This window comes from Anopheles arabiensis, chromosome 2, assembly GCF_016920715.1.
Source record: "Anopheles arabiensis isolate DONGOLA chromosome 2, AaraD3, whole genome shotgun sequence".
In the NCBI taxonomy this organism is placed as follows: domain Eukaryota; kingdom Metazoa; phylum Arthropoda; class Insecta; order Diptera; family Culicidae; genus Anopheles; species Anopheles arabiensis.
Window position 1 is genome coordinate 87,682,984 of NC_053517.1, and position 21,843 is coordinate 87,704,826.

Sequence of the window (21,843 nt, forward strand, 5' to 3'; positions counted from 1 at the left end):
GTTACCGGAACAAATTGCAATTCCCAGGTCGATTACGATTCCAGAGTCGATTCTGATCCCGGAATCGAAGCCGCTTCCAGCATAGGAATCGGCTCCACAATTAATTCCGAACACGGAATCGGAATCTGGTAGGTCCGATTCCGAGCTGCCACCACTAGTATGAGCGCAAGTAGGTCGTTACGCGAAAAAAGAGTAAGAAATATCATGACTTGTAAAATATTCTGATCCATTAGGAATACATTGGTTCTAATACTAACAAAACAATAAAAATCATTGAAATTTAAGGAACAATAAATTAGTGTTCATGTCTCAATTCTCGTTGTGTCCGTTGGTCCCATTTTCGCCTTCTCGTCTCTTTCAATGCACACGTGTAGCGGGGACTTTATCATCCCGAGCCCGTTTGACGTTTTGTATGTAAACAAACAAACACGCTGACAGCTGATTTCCCTAGAGAGCGAGAGAGAGAGCGCGAGACAGAGAGTGCTCTTGGGGACCGTCCACGAAAGAAGAAAATTTTGCTCACGATCGTGTAAGTTACGGGGTGGTGCAACATAGTACGATAAGAAAGATTACATCCCTCTCCCCTTAATTGCAGCGCCACTAATTATGGCATCGTTTTGATGTGCAGCGCGCTAGCGACGAACAATGTTTGCGCTGGAATTGCTGTGAAGTTTGACCGCCGACCAAGTGTGCGCTGGTGCGCTCGGGGCAAGCTCGCGCGTTGTTTACTTGTGAACCCGCTCGCCCGGACAGACCCTTGCCGGAGGACGCAACTCGATAAGATAAGAGCCGGTTGATCGATCTCGTCGAACGAACGGAGACGCAGGCGGTCCAAGTCCCCATTGAACAAGCGCAGCGAAAGATTAGATACGCGCACCTGCTGTAATCGGATTAGGAGGGCGGTTAGGGCGCTAGTCGGGAGTCCCACCAGCCAGTCAGAGCAAGTGCCAGCCAGAGGACGGATCTGGTGAACCAGCAGAAAGTGGCAGTGAACTTTGCACCCCCCAACCAGCAGCCGAAAGAAAGCATGAGCACCACCGGCGGGATGAAGAAATTCGGCGACCTCGTCGGCTCGATCGACGAGGGCACCAGCTCGGCCCGGTTTCTGCTGTTCCGGGCGGAGACGGCCGAGGTGGTGTGCTTCCACCAGAAGGAGCTGCGCCTGATCTGCCCCCAGGAGGGTTGGGTCGAGCAGGATCCGCACGAAATCCTGAGCGTCGTGTACGAGTGCATCGAGCGCACGCTGGAGAAGCTGGTCGAGCTGGGCGGCAATCCGCAGACCGACATCGTGGCGATCGGTGTGACGAACCAGCGCGAGACGACGATCGTGTGGGACCGCACGACCGGCGAACCGCTGTACAATGCGATCGTTTGGCAGGACATGCGCACGTCCTCGACGGTGGACCAGCTGCTCGAGACGGTACCGAACAAGACGAAGAACAAAAACTACCTTAAACCGCTGTGCGGGCTGCCGCTGTCGCCGTACTTCTCCGCCGTCAAGCTGCGCTGGCTGCTCGACAACGTGCCGAAGGTGAAGGGGGCGGTCCGCGCCGGCAGCTGCCTGTTCGGCACGGTCGACACGTGGCTGATCTGGAACCTGACCGGCGGTCCGGACGGGGGCGCCCACGTCACGGACGTGTCGAACGCGTCCCGCACCATGCTGATGAACATCGAGACGCTCAAGTACGACAAGGCGCTGATGAAGTTCTTCGACGTGCCGCTGGAAATATTGCCCACCATCCGGTCCAGCTCGGAGGTGTACGGGCTGATCAAGTTTCGGCCGCTGCAGCACATCCCGCTGGCCGGCTGCCTGGGCGACCAGCAGTCGGCACTGGTCGGGCAGGAGTGTTTGACGCGCGGACGGGCAAAGGCAACGTACGGGACGGGATGCTTTCTGCTGTACAACACCGGCACGGCGGTGATCGACTCGTACCACGGGCTAATCTCGACCGTCGCCTACCAGATGGGACCGGACGCGCTGCCCGTGTACGCGCTGGAGGGTTCGGTCGCGGTGGCCGGTGCCGCCCTCGGCTGGTTGCGCGACAATCTGAACCTGATCGGGGGCGCCTCCGAGTCGGAATCGGCCGCACTGGAGGTCGAGAACAATGGGGACGTGTACTTTGTGCCGGCGTTCAGCGGGCTGTACGCACCGTACTGGGATCCGGAGGCGCGCGGCGTCATCTGCGGCATCACGGAGGACACGCAGCGGGGGCACATCGTGCGGGCGGCGCTGGAGGCGGTCTGTTTTCAGGTGCGCGACATACTGGACGCGATGAACAATGACAGCGGCACGCCGCTGCAGAAGCTCAAGGTGGACGGTGGCATGACGGCGAACGCAACCATGATGCAGTGGCAGGCGGACCTGATCGGGCTGGACGTGTTGAAGCCCAAGTTTGTCGAGACGACGGCACTGGTAAGGTTCACTACTTTTGCTGCTGCGATTAAAGGATTTTCCAGGAGTACTCATAGCTGTGGTACACTTCATTGACTCCTTACGTGAACTGAACTTAATGTAATGGGAATTGGATCCTATATAACGTTTGTTGGTCAAATCCAATAGGAATTTTCTGTTGAGGCTGTCCAAACATAAAGTCCAATATGATGTTCACTTCCAATAAGAAAGAGTCAAGAAAGTATCCCACAACTATGAGAACCTCTGGAAAACCCTGTAATAATGTTTCTTTGGTTGCTATTTTGTTCTCCTTTTTTCTCTCTTTGCCAGGGTGCTGCCATGGTAGCGGGACGTGCGGTTGGCAAGTGGGACATCGAGAACGTGAGCGTGGAGAGCGACAGTACCGTGTTTAAGCCACAAATCAGCGAAAACGAGCGTGACGTCCGGTACAAGCGGTGGAAGATGGCCATCGAACGGGCGGTTGGTTGGGACAAGTGTCTGTAAATTGGAGTGGCCACGCGTTTGCCGAGCGCAACGAGCGAAGAATGGAGAATGGAATTTTTATTATTATATCTTTACACTGGACGATAACTCGCAGATAAGGTTTAAACAGTAAGGGGGGAAGGTTGTAGTTATTGTGATAGCGACACCTAGTTTTAATTACGTAAAATCAAAACGCATTACGAAAATAAACGCATAAAATCGGAGTTCACAGTTCACAGTCATCATTAGCGAAAGTATAAAAGGATAAAAGCACCAAAATCGATATTTCAAGGCTTTATAATATGTCTTATTTATTCTCGCTTGGTATAAAAAAGGTAAAATCTGTATATATGCGTTGAAAACGTAGGAATAACGGGGTTCGTCGCACTGCTCACCGTTACAGTGAGAACGTGGGATATCTCGCGCGTTGGGGGGGAAACGGGAACAACGGGTGGGTTGTGGTATTTTGGTAGTGAAATAAGCGCATACATATATAAAAAAAAGTTGTAACATAACACTAGTATCAAATGAATATCAAAAAAGTAGTTTAGTTTCATGAGTAATAGAGGCGATCGTCGCTTCACAAATAAGGAGGAGTTCACGACAGCATTAGAAAACGCTTCACGCGCGGGGGCAGCTTGCGTTGTTAATCGGTAACGAAATCATAACGGTTCACAAACAACGACGGCGTGCGATTAGCATTTGCGTGTTAATAATCAAATAATAGTTGGAGAATATCGTGTGAGTTTGGTTTACATAGGTATATATATACAATAATACAATACTAAAGCGCCAATTGAAACAAAAGCGAACGCATTCGCCAAAACATGTCCGATCACACAACATCGAGAGAGGAGAAATGAGCGCATAAAAATTATGATAATAAACATAGCGATGAAACTTCGAGGACGATTTGTCATTTCATATTCACGAGCACCACGCGATCGCGCAGGAAGGGAGGAGAGAAGGGGGGCTGTAGGTAATAAGGCAAAACACATAGGCGGAACACACACACAGACACACGTGGTTACGGTTCAGTGGAGAAAACAGAACGCGGGACGCACACGAACACACACACACACACTTACGCACACCCCGGAATCCGATCAGTCAAAAGAAAATGGATTTCCTACAACGCATGAGAAGATGCTGCTGCGCAAAAAAGCTACTTTTTACGTACTTAAAGAGTACGGGCTTCGGGGGGAGATTGGTTTTGCGTGCGTGTCGTCAGGGAGAAGGGCAGACACTGTGTTGTGATCCCTTCCCGCTACTGTGGTTCCTCTGGGCCGAGCAGCCCGTTCTCGTCCCCGTTCGGCAGTCCACCGATGGCACCTTCCTCGCCGTCGAGCAGAGCGTCCGGCCGCATGAACGGTTCCGCGTCTGGTTCGTGCGATATTTCAAAGTGCCGCTGAGGAAGCGGATTCCCGGCTGCGGAAGAAGTTAGCAGGGTGGAAAGGCGTTAGTGGCTCCGGCGTGCCATTTCGGTGGCCGTTTCATGGCTTACCCGAATCGAGCTCGAGCGCTGGATCGGCGGTCGCCTCCGCCAGGTTGGTGACCGATTTCGACTTGACGCACTGGAAGTCGACGTGGCGGCTCTTCGCCTCCTCCTTCTCCCAGGACATGTGGATGAACGGCCGCTGCAGGTAGTTGTAGATCACCTCCATCCGGCCGCTCGGGCGCCGCTTGATCTTCTCCTTGTACGTCGGGTAGCCCTCGATGCCGAGCCGGATCTTCTTCAGCCCCCGGTCCTTCAGCACCTGCTTGGCGACGTCCCGGTTTTCGATGTACTTGAAGAACCGGTACATGGCCGTGTTGGCGACCGTTTGGCAGTCTTCCTCGCCCATCTGCGGCGGATACTCCGCGTCCCAGTCGATGATGTCGTCTGGCGGGATATCGGAGGGAGTGTAAATATGCGAAACTTCACTGAAAGAACACCAATATCAAAGGCACTTACCCTCGGATAGGACGACGATGTGACACTCCCGATGCCCCTGCCGGGCAGCGTCCACCATCAGCGGCAGGATCAGCTGCTCCAGGAACGCCTCGAACTGGATGCTCGCCCCCTCGTTGGAAAGCTCGTGCAGCAGGCCGCGCAGGTTCTGGCACCGGATCGTGTTGGCGTTGAACGGGATGAGCAGATAGTCGCACGCCTCCCGCAGCTCCTGCACCGACACGGTCGGCGGGCAGCGCACCACCCCGGACAGGTAGTACTCGAGGATGGCCCGGAAGACGGTGCGCGAGATGCCTTCGGCCACCTCGTACTCGCCCCGCTCGTTCGGGTGGGTAAACTCGAACCCGGTGCTGAACATGCGGCCCAGCATCGTTTCGGGCTGGGCCGTCAGCATCGACACGTTCACCGAGAAGGTCGTATTGTCGACGACCAGTGTGATGCGCTCGTTCTCGGCTAGCTTTTTTCCAGCGGCCACCTTTGCACTGTCCGTTGTGTTCTGCTGCTGTTGCTGCTGTTGCTGCTGCTGTTGCATCAGTCTGTTGTTCCTGTAACGCACGAGACAGGAGGGCATTGTGTTAGAGGGAGCGCTGGTCTATTGCAATTGTCAAGTAATGCGAATGAAAATGCTGACGAATCATGTAGCTCTGTCTGGAAGGATTTCACTATTTATCAGCAGGCAGAATTACACAGCCTGCTACTCACTTCATAGTTAGGCACACTAGAAACCACGCTTTGATCATCCGAGACGCTTGCTGACTAAGGAAAGTAACCATGGGAGAGCAAATGTAACCGCTGCCGCGAGCAACCATGCTGCCCTGGGGTGGCAAATGGGGGGTGGAGCGCGACGCGCGTGTGTCTGTGTGCAGAGTCTGTGCAGACAAGGGCAGAGTTTGCACAGCGCAGCAAGAAAGGAAGAAGATTCAAAACCAGACCAAACCCTGACCTAGCACACAAAGAAACCCAGTCTCCCAGTAAACTAATGCTACTTGTTCTCCCGCGCGGCTGCTGCGATGCTGCTGGGCGCACAGGGACGAACCGCCAGGCAAAAGGGAACCCGATCGTGCCCGCCAAAGGGTGAGGGTCGGTTGAGGTAGTCGTCTGGACGGTCTGCGTCTGTGTCAACTCAAAGGACAGCCACACAGCCACAAGCCCTTATATCTTCGGTGCTCTTTTCGCGCAATGCTGCTGCTGCTGCTGCTGCACACCAATCGCGACGCATCCCACACTATGCAACGCGATGCTCGGTAGTGTTCATCTATAGACTACACACACACACATGCACATCAAAGGTTGCTTTGTCCTTTGTAATGCATTTTTTTTTTGTCGTTGCTGGTTGCTCCACTTATTTCAGATGTTCCTTCACAACCCTGCCCGGCGCAGACTCGTCCGTCTCGCTCTGTTTCGGTCGACAAGATTGGGCGCCTGTTACGTGCTACCCTCCCATCCCACATCCCGCTCCCTTCCCACCCTTTTCCCTCGAGCGAGAAGATCTCCCAAATGCCCGCGTTGTCCTAGGACATGGCCGCCCGTACTTCCTGCCACCCTGGTTTCACTTACCTGGCCCGGTTTTTCATCATTTTCCTACGGCGATCGTCCGTCTCGGTGGTGTCCTCCGTGTTGCTGCTGCTGTGCGAGCTGTCGTAGCTGTCGTTTTTGCTGATTGCACCATTGCCAGCGCTGGCACCGCCACCACCGCTGGATGCACCGCTGCTCGCGCTGCTCGATCCGGCCGTCCCGCTGTCGCGCTGCTGTGCGGCCGTGCCCTGTTTGCGTTGCAGCTGCAGCTCCATCGCGAAACGCTTCAACAATTCACACGCCCGGCCAATGTATCGATGACAAAGCGAATGTAGCCTATCCACGACGGCGTTGGTGGTGGGGGGACCGACCGAACGTGTGTCTTACTGGTGGTGGGTTGGATGGTACCCCGCCTGCGTTCCCACCAAACCCAATCCTTGCACAGGCCAGTAAGGCCACCGAATGGGAAAGGAGGGAGGGCTTCGGAATGTTACGGCCTGTACAGGTTTTTTGGGGGTGTTTTTTTCCGCCTGGCGGAGGTGGGTCTCCCTTCGGCTCGGCGTGCAGCTGGCAAGAAGTGTGGTTCACGAATTCTTTCTCACCTCCCTGCCACCATCACCAAGCACACAGCTACCGGAAGGGGAAGAGAGTTAGCTCGCAGCCTGACCCAGTGCGCTCCTCTGGGCCCTTTGCTCTGGGCAACACACTCAAAAGCACACAGAAACAGAGGTGGGAGGGGGGAGCTGGCTCCAAAACTAAAACCTAATTACTTCGGTCTGCACGGGCAAGGTATTTTCCTATAAAACGAAAATTTTCTTCCTCCACCACCATCTAGGAGCGTTTTGCTTCTTTTGTTTGACGGAATGAGTATGTTTCTCAAACCCCTTCTTCTCCCCAGCGCCCGACGGCACAGGGTGGTGTTTGACGTTTCGGGCTGGGAAAAACAAAACGGGCAGGGATAACGCCGAAATTGGATCAAACAATGGGCGATGAGTTTCAGTTTTTCTGTCCGCGTCAACGATGATGCAAAACCTTTACCACTTACCGAATAATAATGCAATGAATAAATCACAATTTTCTTCGTCTTTTCACTAGATAATTCGCACACAAAATTCACTCAACCTGGCGCTAACGATTATTTTGCTTTGTGGGATAAAATGAAAAGGGGCTCACTTGGCGCACGCACCTATCACAAACGTCACCGTTTGACGTTAGTGACGTTTTGGGATCGCTCGCTCTCTCGCTCGGCCGTCCTCTCGCTTCTGCCCGAGTGAATGTTTCGATTGGCAAAAAAAAAGAAAAACTCCGTCAGAGTGTGTAAACGGGGTATGAAAATTTCAGCCCGTGTACGCTGGAAAAACGGTGCAATCAATGGTGTAAAATCGCCCATCACCATGCGAACGTGCGTGCATTCTTCGGCTGGCGTGGCTAGCGAGACGGCGTGAACGGCCAGGGAGACGAACCAGCCAGATCCGCCGATCCCCCCACCTAGTGCCCGTCCCATCAGGCGGAGGATGTGGTAGTAGCCTGTCCGGCCTGTGGCAAAAAGGGGGCACCGAAGGAAGAAAAAAATCCCCCCGAAGAAGCACTGCGACACAGCAGGGAAAAGCAACATTACACGGGTGGCCAGGACCATCGTGGCAGGGGGCGCAGGAATCAGTGGTGTGGCGTTCGGGGTTGTTTTGAAACTGCAACAACAGCAATGCAAACGACATCAACAGCGTTATCCAACGCACCACCACCACGGCCTATGCCAGCAGCAGCAGCAGCAGGATGCAGCGAAGAGTAATGTCATCGTGGAGCTGTAACGCGAAGGAAAACTCGACAAAGCTTATTTTTTGCGCGCTGCACCGTGTTGCAGGGAGGGAAACGCACTTCCATCGTCTGTGCAGCGTAGCTTGCCCCTAGTTTGGCGTGGCAGACCGTGGCTCGAGGGTAAAAGCCTGTGCAAAAGCAGTAATATTTGCAAACATACTCCCCCCCGGATGTCTACAGTACTTTTATCAAAGATGAGTTTTTTCAGCTCCGGAGTCGGATAAATCGGGCGAGAAGCGCGCGCGACCCTTCCATTCTGTGGAAAGGGTCAGCCCCTAGAACAAAAAAAACGACTGGACACTGTATGCGAGGTGATAGAAGAACTGTTTCTGGTGCCAACCAAGAACATTCCTTGGAGAACGGTCATTATGGACATTAGCGAACCACCGAACTGAATGGTTTAGCTGCAAGAGGTGTGCTGAAAATCGTTCGCTAATTTAGAAGGTGTTTGTGCGAATTTGCGCGGTTTTTATGAGTTCCAACGGTTGGTGACATGGAAAAACATTTATCCGGTGTGGTCGTTTAGTGCAAAATATTGTCACATTGCAACGCGGAACTACTTCATTGCAGTCCCAACGGTATCTCCGTGCTGTGGATGGATCTATGGACTACAAATAGGATTTACTTGAAGCAATACGGTTTACTGCAATACACAGTATTCAAAAACGTCAGTCGATTATTCTGCATTGGTACGTATAAAAAACAAACATACCCAGGGATTTAAGGAAAATGGTCTGTTTTGGGGCTCAACAAAAGGATCCAATAGCATGTCTACACAAGAAAGGGGGTCTGCATTTGCTATGACATTGTAATGCATCGCAGCTTCTTTTCACTCTAATTAATCGTAACTTTTGTATTTTTAGCAGCAATACTATTCAAGTAGCTTACACGCCACATACAGTACAGTTTTTGCAGAAACAGCATTGAATAAGTCTTAGTTTTGGCGCTGTCTCGTACGTTTTGCATCACGGAAACTTATCTCTGTGGTGCGCATGTTTCCCTACATTTATCACCGATGTTATTGTATTAATGTTTTGATATCGATCAATTTGAAGGAATGTCGTTGGAATAATTGACTTTGGGTAGTGAACACTTTGTTGATCTACATTTTCGTGCAGAGAAATTGTCTGTGCATTTTATTATGCATCAATATGCTTGGAATACAATTGTGCCAAGTTATAAATATTGTGGAAAGTCGCTTAATATCGTTTTCAAACGTTCAACCAACTTCGTTACCTTCTAATGCACAACAAAAAAAGGGAGACTTTCTGGCTAAAGTTTGCTTCTGTTTGCAGAACATTGAGCATTAATTTTTAAAATTTCAAATTTTGATCAAAATGTGGTTTAATTTTATTATCCTTCCAAAAATTCTAAAACGCCTCTTGCGGTAGCATACCACACTCTACAATTCCCAATATCAAAATTGATTTATCTGTGCAAAAACAAATTTTCAAAACGTTATCAGTTGCAACTGGCTCGATCGGCCGGGCTGCTCGCTGCAAGCGCACAGTGAGCTGTCAAACGAATAAAAAAGACAAACGAAAACATTGTCCCACTTGGCACCTCAAGGGTTGAAGTTTTGCCCTACGGGTGGCTGGCAGCACTGGCGCAATTTCTTGACAGTTGGCGCTTGGGATGAAAAAAGAAGCAAAAAAAAGGATGGAAAATTATAATGGCGGCTGTGTCTCGCCGTACCAAATTTTCGGATTAAAACGCGTTTAATTCGCACCGAAATAGAAATGGTAGGTCGGAAGCGGTGTGCAAGTGCGTTCGGTATCGGTTGGTGATGGATGCCGCGGTGCAGCTCGTGCGTGTTGTGCGCTGTTTGGTGAAAACAATGGCGGCCCAGTCACAATTTGTTGTTTACTCTTTTACGATGGAGCCACACCACACACAGAGTGTGGTGTACAGAGTGGAGGCCAAATGATCGATGATTGTAATTGAGTCGGGGAAGGGTGTGCTGTGCTGTGGTGTGTGTGTGTGTGTATGTGTGTATGTAGTGTGCAATCGACGTTTTTTTTCCTTTTGCCCCTTGCCCCGTGCACCTATGCGTGCTAGATGCACTGGCTGGATAAATGGTTTCGCGCGGGGGGAAGGCAAATTGTGAAATGCAGTTTGGGCGCATCCATTATGTTGCGGAATGGGAAACGAAAAATTGCAAGCCAGTTTCGCGTTCCGTCCCTTCTTCTCCCTGCCGTCATATCCTTTCCCTCGCCGTCATCGTCATCAGCGCCTCCGTCAACATCCGCGCAGCCTGGCCTTCGCTCTCTTTCTCTCTTTCTCTCTCGGGCGCTGTACACGCCAGGGCAACCAACAACAGTATCATCATCAGCATCATCATCATCATCATCAGCAACAGCAGCAGCAGCAAGCAGAGAGCAATTCAGATGGGTCAGGTGAAGTTTGCACGGTGGCACGGTGCATTCAGCAATGGCCGACAGGTCTGCCACTGGTGCCGATGCAACGCCAGTGCAGGAAAAAATGTTTTGAACGATCCGTGCAAGGATTGTTCCGCCCGTCCGGTCGGGATATTTCTTCAGTGCACGGTCCCCAGAAGGCAGTAAGATGGAAAGAGAGCCCGTACCATCATCCCCAGCGATGAGCGCTTTCCGTCTCTCGCGCACTCGTTCACTGACTCGCTCTCTTCGACGTTGACGATTACGCTCTCCGTCTCTGTCCGATACACGCTCGCATGGCTGCGTCTCCATTGCACCACCGCGGTGCTTACTGCGTGTGTCAAACCTTACAGCGCACAGTGGTGTGTGTGTGTGTGTGTGCGCGAGTGTGTGTACATTACAGTGTGTGCGTGTGATCAATTTCTGCGGAGTTTAAGGCGATGGATGAAAAAGAAAAGTCAAAGAAAAGGTTTTTCACGGTGTGGTGTGTGCCTTGGGGAAAAGCAATACGGGGGAAAAAAACAGCATGACAAAATTTCCCCGCGATGCAAATTACCGTGTGAAAAGCATAGCGATCATGCGAAAACGCGAAGAATGATAGAGTCTAGCAAGTGGGTTGAGGGGGGGGGGGATTAAGGGAGGAAGCAATGCTGTGTGCTGATACAGGGGCACGAAAAGGCATTAATAGTAAACATCTCTCTAATGACGACACACTGATGACGGTTTCGTGTGTGCGCGCGTGTGCAGCTGTGTGTGTGTGTGTGTGTGTGTGTTTGCGCGATTGTTGAATGGTTGAAAAAGAAGCGGACGAAACGGGGCAGGCAGGCGGGTTTGTCAATGATACATTTGCGGGTGTGTGTGTGCGCGCGCGGGTGTTGAGCCATCTTCCTTCGTGTTCGATGATCAAGCGAACAACAATAGCAGCAACAACAACAATGGCAGTCGAAGAGGCAGGCAAAAAAATAGGAAGTTAACGAATACTAAGAAACGCGTGAATAGGAAAAAGTGCGTGAACAAATGTGTCAAAAAAAAAAACAGAAATTAAACAGGTTCATTGCTCTTGGTGGTTTTTATTCCGCATCTGGCGTTGAAAATAGTCGAGCAAAACATTTTTTTTTCGACCACCACGACACAACCAACCACCATCACCACCCGCTGGAAAAATAGTGTATGTTGTTTTCGGGTTGAGGGTGGGGTGGGTGCGATGGATGGGATGAGCTGCTTGGCCAAAGAATGCATCCTTCTGCATCGAAGGGGTTGTTGGTTGGGTGGTGGTGTTTGGGAGGGGGAGGCTGACGACAATGCACAAGAAGAGAGACACGGGGTACGGCGGAGCGATGCTAGGAATTGGCTACTTCGATGCTACTTCGTCTTCTTTCAACCGCTCTATTTGGTGGGAGACGAAAAAGAATGTTTCGCTCGCATTAAGGGGTAACCGCGGAAAAGCAAGAAGAAAACCAACAATTGTGTGTGCAAGATGATGAGGCCGAATGAGCCGAAACAAAAAAAAAAAGATCTAGGAAAAAAGGGCGGCGGTGAAAGATGAAGGAAAGTTCGTATGCGTTTGTGTTTGTGTGTACGGGCGCAACGCATTGTGGTGGTGGTGATGGTGGTGGTACTACGTCTAGAGTGTCGTGGAAAAGTCGGGCAAATGATGTGGGAATTGCTATTCGATCGGAAGACGAAAAAGTCTTGATGCGACCACCCGCCCGTCCGCGCACGGAAGAAAAAGAATGAAGAGAGAGAGAGGGAGTGCGAAGGGCGGCAAGAGTGAAGCATCCGATTTTGATTGTGATTAATGCGTCGCTCTGGATAAGCGCGAGAGAGAGAGAGAGCGCGAACGAATAATATCAGCAGCAGCACACACACAACAACAGCGCCTTCTGTGAGAAGATGATGGAAGCAGGGCAGCGAGCAAGTGTGCGTGCGTGCTTGTGTGTCCCCAGGGGTGTATGTTCCTGCGTGCGTGCTGGTGTGTGTGTGTGTGTGGTGTAAAAAGGGAAGCGTGTGTACAGTGTCGAAGGCGCGCGCGCGCGCTCGCGCACACACCTGAGCGTGGATGTATGTTCGAAAGAGAAAGAAAGAGAGAGTAAGCAATCTGGCCGACAAGAGAAGGATGTGAAATGCGTTTTTCTGTGTGCCTTGTGATACGTGAGATAGGCGCGCGCGCCTGTGTGAAGGAAAGAGAAGGCAATACAGTGTACGGAGATGAAGAATAACACAGCAAAAGGTGGCGAGCCATGCGTACGTGCGCGTGTGTGTGTGTGATGTGTAAATTTTAGCGAAAAGTATTCACTTCCAAGAAAAAATCATTCAATCAATGAAAATATGCAAAAATCAATTCGCATCCCAATCTCGGTTAGGGAATGATGCATCCCTAGGTGGTGGTTGTGGTGGTGTATGTGTGGTCATGTCGTCGTCGTTCGGCGTAGATGTGTGTGTGTGCGCGAATCAAAACACACAACTGAGCAGGTGTAGAAAAGAAGGGGGAAGACGAGGGGATGGGAGGAAAAATGGGGGATGAAAGTATGCAAACTTGGGAAGCTGTGTGCATACGGCACGGGCGTGTGTGTGTGTAATAGCTCTGCGCGCGCGTGTGTGCGTTTGTATGACGCGGTAACGGTGGATGAGTTTGATAATAATACACCAAAGCAATCGGAGTAGCCAGCGGGAAAAAGGTGCATGAATATTATAAACGGAATCTGATTCTCAGCCCCAAAGGCAATACGGTTCTATCGTGCGCGAGAGAAAGAGAGAGTGCGCGTGTATCGTCATCGAGATGAAATAGCGATTCGTGCTTCCTCTCTTTCGAGTGTGTGTGTGTGTGATTGTGTGAATTCTGTTGCTACGCGCGTTGAAGGAATAGGCGCAAGAAAGTGCGAAAGAGAGAGAGAGAGAGAGAGAAGGCGAAAAGAAGAGGGTGTGAGATTGGTGGATAAAGTGGTGACGATGAGGATGATGATGATGCTGGCTGGCTGCTGCTGCCGTGACTGTCTTCGCTTGATGCTGCTGATATTGCTCCCTCTCTCTCTCTCTTTCTCTCTGTTGCTGCTGTTTTTGCTCCTACTCGTCATCCTTTTACACACTTTGCCTGTGTCTGTTGTTTTCTTCACTGCCATGTTTTCTAGCTGTCGTGTGGCACAAATCGTCGCATTTCGCATCTTTTTGTTTTCCATCCTGTGCTGCTTTCCTGTCACACAGTGGCAACATCAAAACGACACACACCGAAATTCAACCTCTCATGTTACACATCCGCCATCGAAGGTTCTGGTGTAATGTTGAGAAGTGCAAACCACCCCCCACCCCCGTTTTCCTTTTGAAAGAAGAGCAAGAAATGCTTCCGTTGTCGCACATGAAAAAAGAATGCGCACACATCTGTGTGTTCTACCGACACAGTTCGCGGAAGGATGTGAAGATGCATCTTCCGAAGGCATGCATATTAGTGCAGGCAGCCGCACTCGCCCCCGATTTCCCGCGAGCCGAGGGAAAAAAGAGTCGCCGTCCCGCAGATCGTGGAGAAAAATCACATGTGCGCGTTAGAGTGCAAGAAAGAGAAAGAGAGATGGAGAGAGAGACACACAGTGTGCGCGCGCGTGTAGCATCTTGCATGTGGGAGAAAGAGAAGCAACAACGCGCTGTGTTTCGGTTTTTCATTTACGAGATTTCTCCTGCTTGCTTTGCACATCCCGTGTTCTCTCGCTCTCTCGCTCTCTTTCTCTGTGTTTCGATCCGTCCGGTTGAATTTTTTGCTTGGAAGATGGAAGCGGAAGGGCTCCTGCAAAGCAGGGAAGCGAATCCAGCAAAAGACGACACACGCGAGGTCGGTTCTTCACACACAACACCGTCCTGCCGCGAGCGAGTCGTCATTCGCGGGCCATCCCATCAGCAACGCATTCACACACACACACACACACGTGCACGTGCCAGCAAGCAAGCGATCGCCATCCCCTTGGTGTGTGCGTGCGTGTGCATATCACAATCGCGACGGGTGGTGTGGCGCGTGTTGTTTTCGCGCACGGAGCGAAGCGGAGTGTCGGCTGCACCGCCGTTAAACCAACCAACCTCCCCCCGCTTCATTCCACACGTCGCGACCATTATTCGCACTGTATCGATGGGAAGTCGATGCATACTGGGGATGCAACCCTCCCTCTCTCCCCCTCGCTCTGTCATTTTTCTGCATAAGGTGCATTAAAGATCGATGCGCGCGCGCGAGCTCTTCCGTGGCCTTTCCAGCGGGTGGTGTTGTGCGTTCTCGATCGAATCCGAAGCGCAACCCGTAGCGGGTCGCGGGACATGCAAAACCAGCGCGCCGTCGTTCCTTTTTTGGTGCAGCTGTTGGAAGCAACAGGAAAGAGCGTGAATGAAAAGAAGGAGAAAAAAGCAACACGTCTGGCTGGCTCGTCTGGTCTGGTGTGGTGTGCGCATACCACTTGCCAGAGGGGTGAACGTATCGGCACACATCTGTGCTCGTTGTTGCGCTGCACCGAGGGAAAATGCATCGGCAGGCTGGGCGAAATTTGTCAAGCCATTCTACGGCACACGTGTTTCGGTTCAATTTCAGAGACTTTCGGACGCTCAGGCTGCCTAATTCTTGCACGGAGCACATGTTGAAAAATTTGAAACCGTTTATTGTTTTGTTTCGAATATTACATTATTGTACTTGTTTAACGCAATACAATATGCAGCTTTATCGGTTCTGATCGCGAGCATGTGAAGAGTGGACATACAATGTTGCTAATGTTCTAGTAACTGAGCTTGACTCAACCACCCACAACCGACATCATGAGATGGGGATACATCATCATCGACTAATATCGACTTGGTCAATGATAGCTATTAACTCGAGTGGAGTTTGAATCTTTTCAACATGCAGAGTAGTGATGGGTAACCGGAATCGCACCCACGGCTCGGAATCGCTTCCGAGCATTGCTACTCCGGCTCCGATTCCGAAAAATTCAAATCGTCGATTCCGCCCGGAGCCGTCGGAGCCGTCCGGAGCCGTCGGAGCCGTCCGGAGCCGTCCGGAGCCGTCGGAGCCGTCCGGAGCCGTCGGAGCCGTCCGGAGCCGTCCGGAGCCGTCGGAGCCGTCCGGAGCCGTCGGAGCCGTCCGGAGCCGTCCGGAGCCGTCGGAGCCGTCCGGAGCCGTCGGAGCCGTCCGGAGCCGTCCGGAGCCGTCGGAGCCGTCCGGAGCCGTCGGAGCCGTCCGGAGCCGTCGGAGCCGTCCGGAGCCGTCCGGAGCCGCTAGTCGGCAGCTGGAGCCGTCGGAGCCGTCCGGAGCCGTCGGAGCCGTTGGAGCCGTTGGAGCTGTCCGGAATCGTTGGAGCCGTCGGAGCCGTTCGGAGCCGTCGGAGCCGTTGGAGCCGTCGGAGCCGCTAGTCGGCAGCTGGAGCCGGTCGGAGCCGTCGTAGCAGTTGGAGCCGACGGAGCCGGTTGGAGCCGTCCGGAGCCGACGGAGCCGATGGAGCCGTCCGGAGCCGGTCGGAACCGTCGTAGTCGTTGGAGCCGACAGAGCCGTCGTAGTCGATGGAGCCAACGGAACCGGTTGGAGACGTTGGGGTCGTCGGTGCCGTCGAAGCCGACGGAGCCAGTTCGAGCCGTAGGAGTCGTTGTAATAGTCGGAAGTCTTCTGAAGCGCTTTAATTTCCCGATATCAGCGATGATTTCATTTTCAAAAACAGCTTACGAGTAAAAAAATAGTCTTCTTCATTTATTGCTCTGAAGTTTTTTTTGTATTTTTTTTTAAACAATAAAGTCAAAAACAATTGTTTGCTCCATATATATATATATATATAGGGAAAAATTATTGATCTTTATTTTCATAATAGATGGACGGATGATTGATAGTTATATTCTTTGTCTTGTCCATGTGCCATGATGTTATTCGGCAAAAAACAAGTGCGGCCTAAACCATACACGTTAGTCGATGTAAACAACCGTGCAAAACTGCCATAATTACGTTACGTTGTTTCGTATTTTATCAAACCCACCTCCCGTCATAGTTCTATTGCTCCTTGACCTCCTAATTTGATTCATTATTTCCTATATATATACGGAGCAAACAATTATTTTTGGCTTTATTTTTGAAAAAAAAAAACATGTTTGTGTGTTAACTTCATATCAATAAATGAAGAAGACTCTTTTTTTACTCGTAAGCTGTTTTTTACAATAAAATTATCACTAATATCGAGAAATTAATGCGCTTCAGAATGCTTCCGACTATTACAACTACTCCGACGGCTCCGACGGCTCCGACGGCTCCGGACGGCTCCAACGGCTCCGACGGCTCCGCCGGCTCCGGACGGCTTCGGCTGCCGACTAGCGGCTCCGGACGGCTCCGGACGGCTCCGACGGCTCCGACGGCTCCGGACGGCTCCGGACGGCTCCGACGGCTCCGACGGCTCCGGACGGCTCCGACGGCTCCAACGGCTCCGCCGGCTCCGGACGGCTCCGGCTGCCGACTAGCGGCTCCGGACGGCTCCGGACGGCTCCGGACGGCTCCGGACGGCTCCGGACGGCTCCGAACGGCTCCGGACGGCTCCAGACGGCTCCGAGGTCGGAGTTTTGCACCTACCTTCCGGAACCGCTTCCAATTATGGCGGAGTGATTCGGAAGCGATTCCGGATTTTTGTTGAATTTACCCATCACTAATGCAGAGGCGAATATAGCTAACGGTTGTGCCAAGAAGAAAAAAAGAAATCTGTTAAAGAGTAAAAAATTGATGACTTACAGACAAAAATTGGTGCGTTAAAGTAAAAAATGGATGCCTTATAGCCAACATTTGGCGGCAACGACTGTAAATTCAGTTAAATCTCTCTAAAGTCTATTTTGCAATTACAGCATAGAGCACTATTCGTCTTAGGGAGCTCTTTCGAACACTCATGTTTGAGATTCTAGGCAGCCAAATAGCATATAATGCAGCTTAGAGAAATTCGCCATACGGAGACATTAATGTTGAAGAAACAATTTATCTTGAAGAGACTTCGATAGACTTCACTGTAATGAAGAAAGGAAGAAAATGTCACAAGTAATGCCGTATGCATTGCAGGAAGTTCAAGCTTTTTTTTTTTGGCCCTTTGAATTCTCTCTTATTCTTTCTCTTGCTTTCAAACCACAATCAACATCTTTATTCGAAGGATTTTCTTAGATTTGGATCCAATAATTGAAAAAAAAATGGCTCAAACCATTTCAAACACGCGCCCCTCGCTGGCAAAAGCAACGAAATCAATCATTGATGATTCCATGAGATAATGATAGTGAGTCTCGCAGTGTGCCTTTACTAGTGCTTCCTATTTCTAACGTAGACGTACACTATCAAATCCTACACCTATCAACTCTTACCACCTACTACTAATGCACGGGATGCATTCTCTTGCGTCTTGGGCTGTACAAACGACGCGATAAGCAGCACCGAGTGATGCGTACGTGTGCGCGAGTACTACGCGAGCGTGCCAAGAAGCACAAGAGCGCTCTCGCTGCAACACACTCGTCCATAACCACCGCCTGTCCAGCCCCACTTCTCCCCCATCGACACTACGCGTAAAATAGCACGAACGCGTTAGCACGTCTTCCGTCCATCCGTCCTTCAAAGCCGTTCGGATCAAAGCAAGCAGCGGAGATCGTGGCAGTTAGCGCGCGTAGAACGCGGATCTCTCCCGGCTCGACAAAACAAAGCAACCCTCCGAACGCGCACTACCACCCTTGTGGGCAGCTTTGTGCGTCTGTGTGTGTGCGTACGCACTCACACACTAACACACGTGCCAGTCAACAATAATCGAACGCGCGCGGGCGGCGTACGTTGGCTGTTGGGGAGTCGTCTTTCATCGGGCGCGGATCGCCGCCACCGCGCGCCTTTGACGCACTTGAGCGAACGGCAAACGATCCTCCATTGGTGTGAGTGCGAGTGTAGATAGATCGGATTTAACACACGCCGCAACACACAGGGGGATTTTGTTGTTGGCTGTGTGTTGTGGCGTTTGTTGCCGGAAAGCAGAAGGGGAGACAGGGAGTTCGACCGTTTTGAAAAACCCGCGAGTTCAATATGATCATCCCGCCACCAGAAACTCCGCTCCAGATCGCTGCCCTCTTCTCATTCCCCGGTACACGCGATTGATCGCGGTTGACGATAGAGTTTGAAGACAAAAGCACAGCGCCATGTGTAGCTGTAAAGGTGTGTGTGTGTGTGTGTGTGAGCGACAGACGTGCCAGCGGAATCCAAGGCTACAAGCGCGCGCGACACAGAGACGGTCTCGGGGCCGATGGGTCGATGAATGTACGATGAAGGCGAATTGGGGAAGGTGAATGAACAAATCTGCTGCCGCTGCGCGCAGTTTAATGAATCATCACGGTCTTCTTCTAGGTGGGGATTTAGACGAAATCGTCTCTGTGTGTGTGGCTTTTCTTGCTTTATTTGCTACTTATTTGGAATGCGCCAATGGTTGTTGGATTATCATTAAGCAGTAATTCTTCCTTTCACGGAGCAAGTGCAGCACATGAGGGACTTTGTTGGCATCAACGTGGTGTAAAGGGGTGAAATAGGAAAATTATCTATGCAGATAACAGACAGAGTGATTTTTTTAGGGTTTTGTACATAATTATGGTACATAATGTCTTTTTATGATACCATGTGATGCAATTCCAATAAGATCCGGATAAAGTTTCATCATTTGCGAAATCAACTGAAATACTTTCCTGTAAATCTTCTACAAACGCCAACTAGTGATGGGAAAAATGAAGTTTTCGTTGGTATCGATTCCGGCGAGCTCCGTAGTTTTCTGGAATCGATTCCGGATAGTAGGTTCGAAATCAGTTTCCGGAATTGGTTCCGGAATTGACTCTGAAATTTGAATCTGCTCCGGAATCGGAATTCGCTCCGGAATCGGAATCGGTTCCGGAATCGAAATTGGCTCCGGAACCGGCTCCGGAATCGGAATCGGTTCCGGACTCAGAATTGGCTCCGGAATTAGAATAGGCTTCGAACAGAGTCGGTTTCGGGCTCTCCATTAGAACAGGCGTTTGGGTCTAATGATACTACAACAAACACATTGTACATTGTAAACAATCCATTCTCAAGGAGATTCCCGGACTACTTCACTTCTGACACTTCTTATTTCAATTCAAGAACTGACTCTCATTTTGGAGCTAATTCCATTTCTGGAGTCAATTCTGATTCCATTACAGGAGCAAATTGTGATTCCCAGGTCGATTTCAATTCCGAAACCGATTCTGATTTCCGAGCCGATCCCGGAATCAATTCTGAAATTGGCTCCGGAATCGATTGCAGCATTGGAATCGGCTCCGGAATAGATTCCGAATACGGAATCGAAATCGGATAGGTCCAATTCCGAGCTCCCATCACTAATTCCAATCATATACGCTTCAACCTGTCACGGCAAAACGACATTCCCGTTTGCCAAAGAAACCACCCAAGACGCATTAGCATGCAGATTGAACGGTGGGGGTAAGAGGCGCCACCCGGATGAGATTTCCTCATTTTCCCACAGTGGTTGATGGCTAGGCTAGACATGAGGCGCGCTACTGGCTATCGTCAGGCTCAAGAATTCGAACGGGACTTTGGTTTCGGTTGGGCCGTGATCGATCGTGCGCGCATATGGCGTATTTTATGTTTTTTAGTACAGTTAGTGCGCGCATACATTCGCTTGAGCTCGCTCTTTGCTTTCCTTCCTTTCAGCAATTGTCCAGCCCATGGTGTGGGTCTGGTCGCAGTAGGCCGGGACTAGCCAAGACTTCAATGAAAACACAGAACACAAGCGATGGGATGGAAAAGAGGAAGCAAAAGAGGGAGGGGGAGGTAGGACGCCGTTAGCAACTAGGAAGCAGAAAGACAACAGAGCGCGCCTACTCTGCTCTTCCCACTGGCATCATATATCCCATCCCCAGCGCTCTGTGTTTTTGGGTAGAACGTTTGCTTCGACTGCTTCGTTTAAAACATAAAATAGAAAACTGTGTGCGTACACAGCAATGGAAGAAGAAGCTTCCGCGCGCGTCTTGGGAGGTTTTTTATCGGGAGAGTCTCTAGCGAAGGAGGAAGTGAGAGAAAGTGAGAAAGACAGAGAGTGAGAGCGAGAAAGTTCATAGGCAAGTAGAGAGAGAGAGAGAAAGGGAGAGGGAGATAAAAACATCATTCCCTAAAGGGCTCCCCAGTTGTAAGCGCACAACACGCTCCAGAGAGAGAGAGAGAGAGAGAGAGAGAGAGAGAGAGAGAGAGAGAGAGAGAGAGAGAGAGAGAGAGAGAGAGAGAGAGAGAGAGAGAGAGAGAGAGAGAGAGAGAGAGAGAGAGAGAGAGAGAGAGAGAGAGAGAGAGAGAAAGAGTAAGAATGATTGTTTTTCTCATGCTTCTCTAGTAGATGATCGATTGATGCGAGCAAGCGGGAAAGCGCGCCCTTAGTATGGCAGTGCGAGCGAGAGCGTAGGTAAAACAAATTCTGCATCTTTCCCGTCCTGCCGTGTTGCTCTTCTTTTTTGGACGGATTAGGAGGGGGTGGGGTGAGGGAGCCTCTTTTCGAGCGAAAATTCCTGCTGCACGTTTGCGTTCGCACAGACGACACCAAAGCGTGCCCCCAAATCAAGGGGATGGGAAGGAGGGGATGATGGAATGCGTGGGCCCAAAGGAAGGGGAGTGAAAACCGCGAGAATGATGTTGATGGTTGTTGGTTGTGTTGTGGTGGTGGTGTTGCAAGGTAGTACCGTACACAACACAAGCACACGCAGCACAACATTGTGAATTGGCCACCAACATGCGAGGGAGAGAGAGAGAGAACACAGAAACAGCATTTTTGGGGAGGCTTTAGAAGGATACCCTTTTCCATGCGTATATTGGAAGGTAAAACCACTGTGTGTATGTGTGTGTGTGTGTATGGGTCATCATAGTAAAAGGTGCCGAAAAGGTATGCGCTTGTGCTGAAGAGGACGACGAAGGGGCTCCAAACGGGGGTCGGGCGGGAGATGATGCTGAAGAAAATTCCTTTCGTTTCCGGTTTCCGCTCTGACAGGCCTAATGCCTGTGTTTGTGTGTGTGTGTGTGTTTACTCTCGGGGGGTGCGATACTTCTGGGCGGTAGTGATGATGATTTCGAGTGGCTCACGGATGCTGATGATGGTTGACAGAGGGGGCATGAGAAGGAGGTACCTCAGCTTTTCTGCACGGAAACGGTTCTGCGGTGCCGGAAATCTTCCCCGAAAGGAAAGGGAAACGACGAAGACCCGTAAGTGTGGGGGGGGGGGGGATGGTGGGAGGCCATGTAGAGCGCAAAGTAAGCATCTTCCGTGCGGCCC

At 51.0% G+C, this 21,843-nt stretch overlaps 3 protein-coding genes across 7 annotated transcripts in view; 2 read left to right on the top strand and 1 right to left on the bottom strand.

Annotated features, from left to right (window-relative positions):
• The first annotated feature begins 397 nt into the window (after nt 1-397).
• LOC120898550 (glycerol kinase) lies at nt 398-3,099 on the top strand. Of its 2 annotated transcripts, XM_040304555.1 has the most exons (3): nt 398-529; nt 596-2,413; nt 2,723-3,099. In XM_040304555.1, the coding sequence occupies exons 2-3, from the start codon at nt 1,028-1,030 to the stop codon at nt 2,894-2,896; spliced, it is 1,560 nt and encodes a 519-aa protein (XP_040160489.1). In that variant the 5' UTR covers nt 398-529; nt 596-1,027; the 3' UTR covers nt 2,897-3,099. The 2 variants fall into 2 exon arrangements, with proteins under 2 accessions (XP_040160489.1, XP_040160497.1); XM_040304563.1 differs by lacking the exon at nt 398-529 and having other exon boundaries at nt 536-2,413.
• Nucleotides 3,100-3,160: 61 nt separating this feature from the next.
• On the bottom strand, nt 3,161-7,250 carry LOC120898559 (BTB/POZ domain-containing protein 10). 2 transcript variants are annotated; one of them, XM_040304579.1, is made up of 4 exons: nt 6,384-7,250; nt 4,830-5,371; nt 4,380-4,757; nt 3,161-4,303 (listed from the first exon to the last, which is right to left on the bottom strand). In XM_040304579.1, the coding sequence occupies exons 1-4, from the start codon at nt 6,614-6,616 to the stop codon at nt 4,143-4,145; spliced, it is 1,314 nt and encodes a 437-aa protein (XP_040160513.1). In that variant the 5' UTR covers nt 6,617-7,250; the 3' UTR covers nt 3,161-4,142. The 2 variants fall into 2 exon arrangements, with proteins under 2 accessions (XP_040160513.1, XP_040160523.1); XM_040304589.1 differs by lacking the exon at nt 6,384-7,250 and adding an exon at nt 5,529-5,946.
• A 348-nt stretch (nt 7,251-7,598) lies between these two features.
• Nucleotides 7,599-21,843, top strand: part of LOC120897106 (mucin-19) — a 33,374-nt gene continuing 19,129 nt past the window's right edge. Inside the window, exon 1 of one of the 3 annotated variants that reach the window (XM_040301720.1) lies at nt 7,599-8,845. The gene's annotated coding sequence lies outside the window, so the exon portion shown is untranslated. Of the gene's footprint in view, nt 8,846-9,777; nt 9,899-9,923; nt 10,093-21,843 lie in introns of those variants that run through there. The other 2 variants (XM_040301719.1, XM_040301724.1) reach the window with 2 other exon arrangements.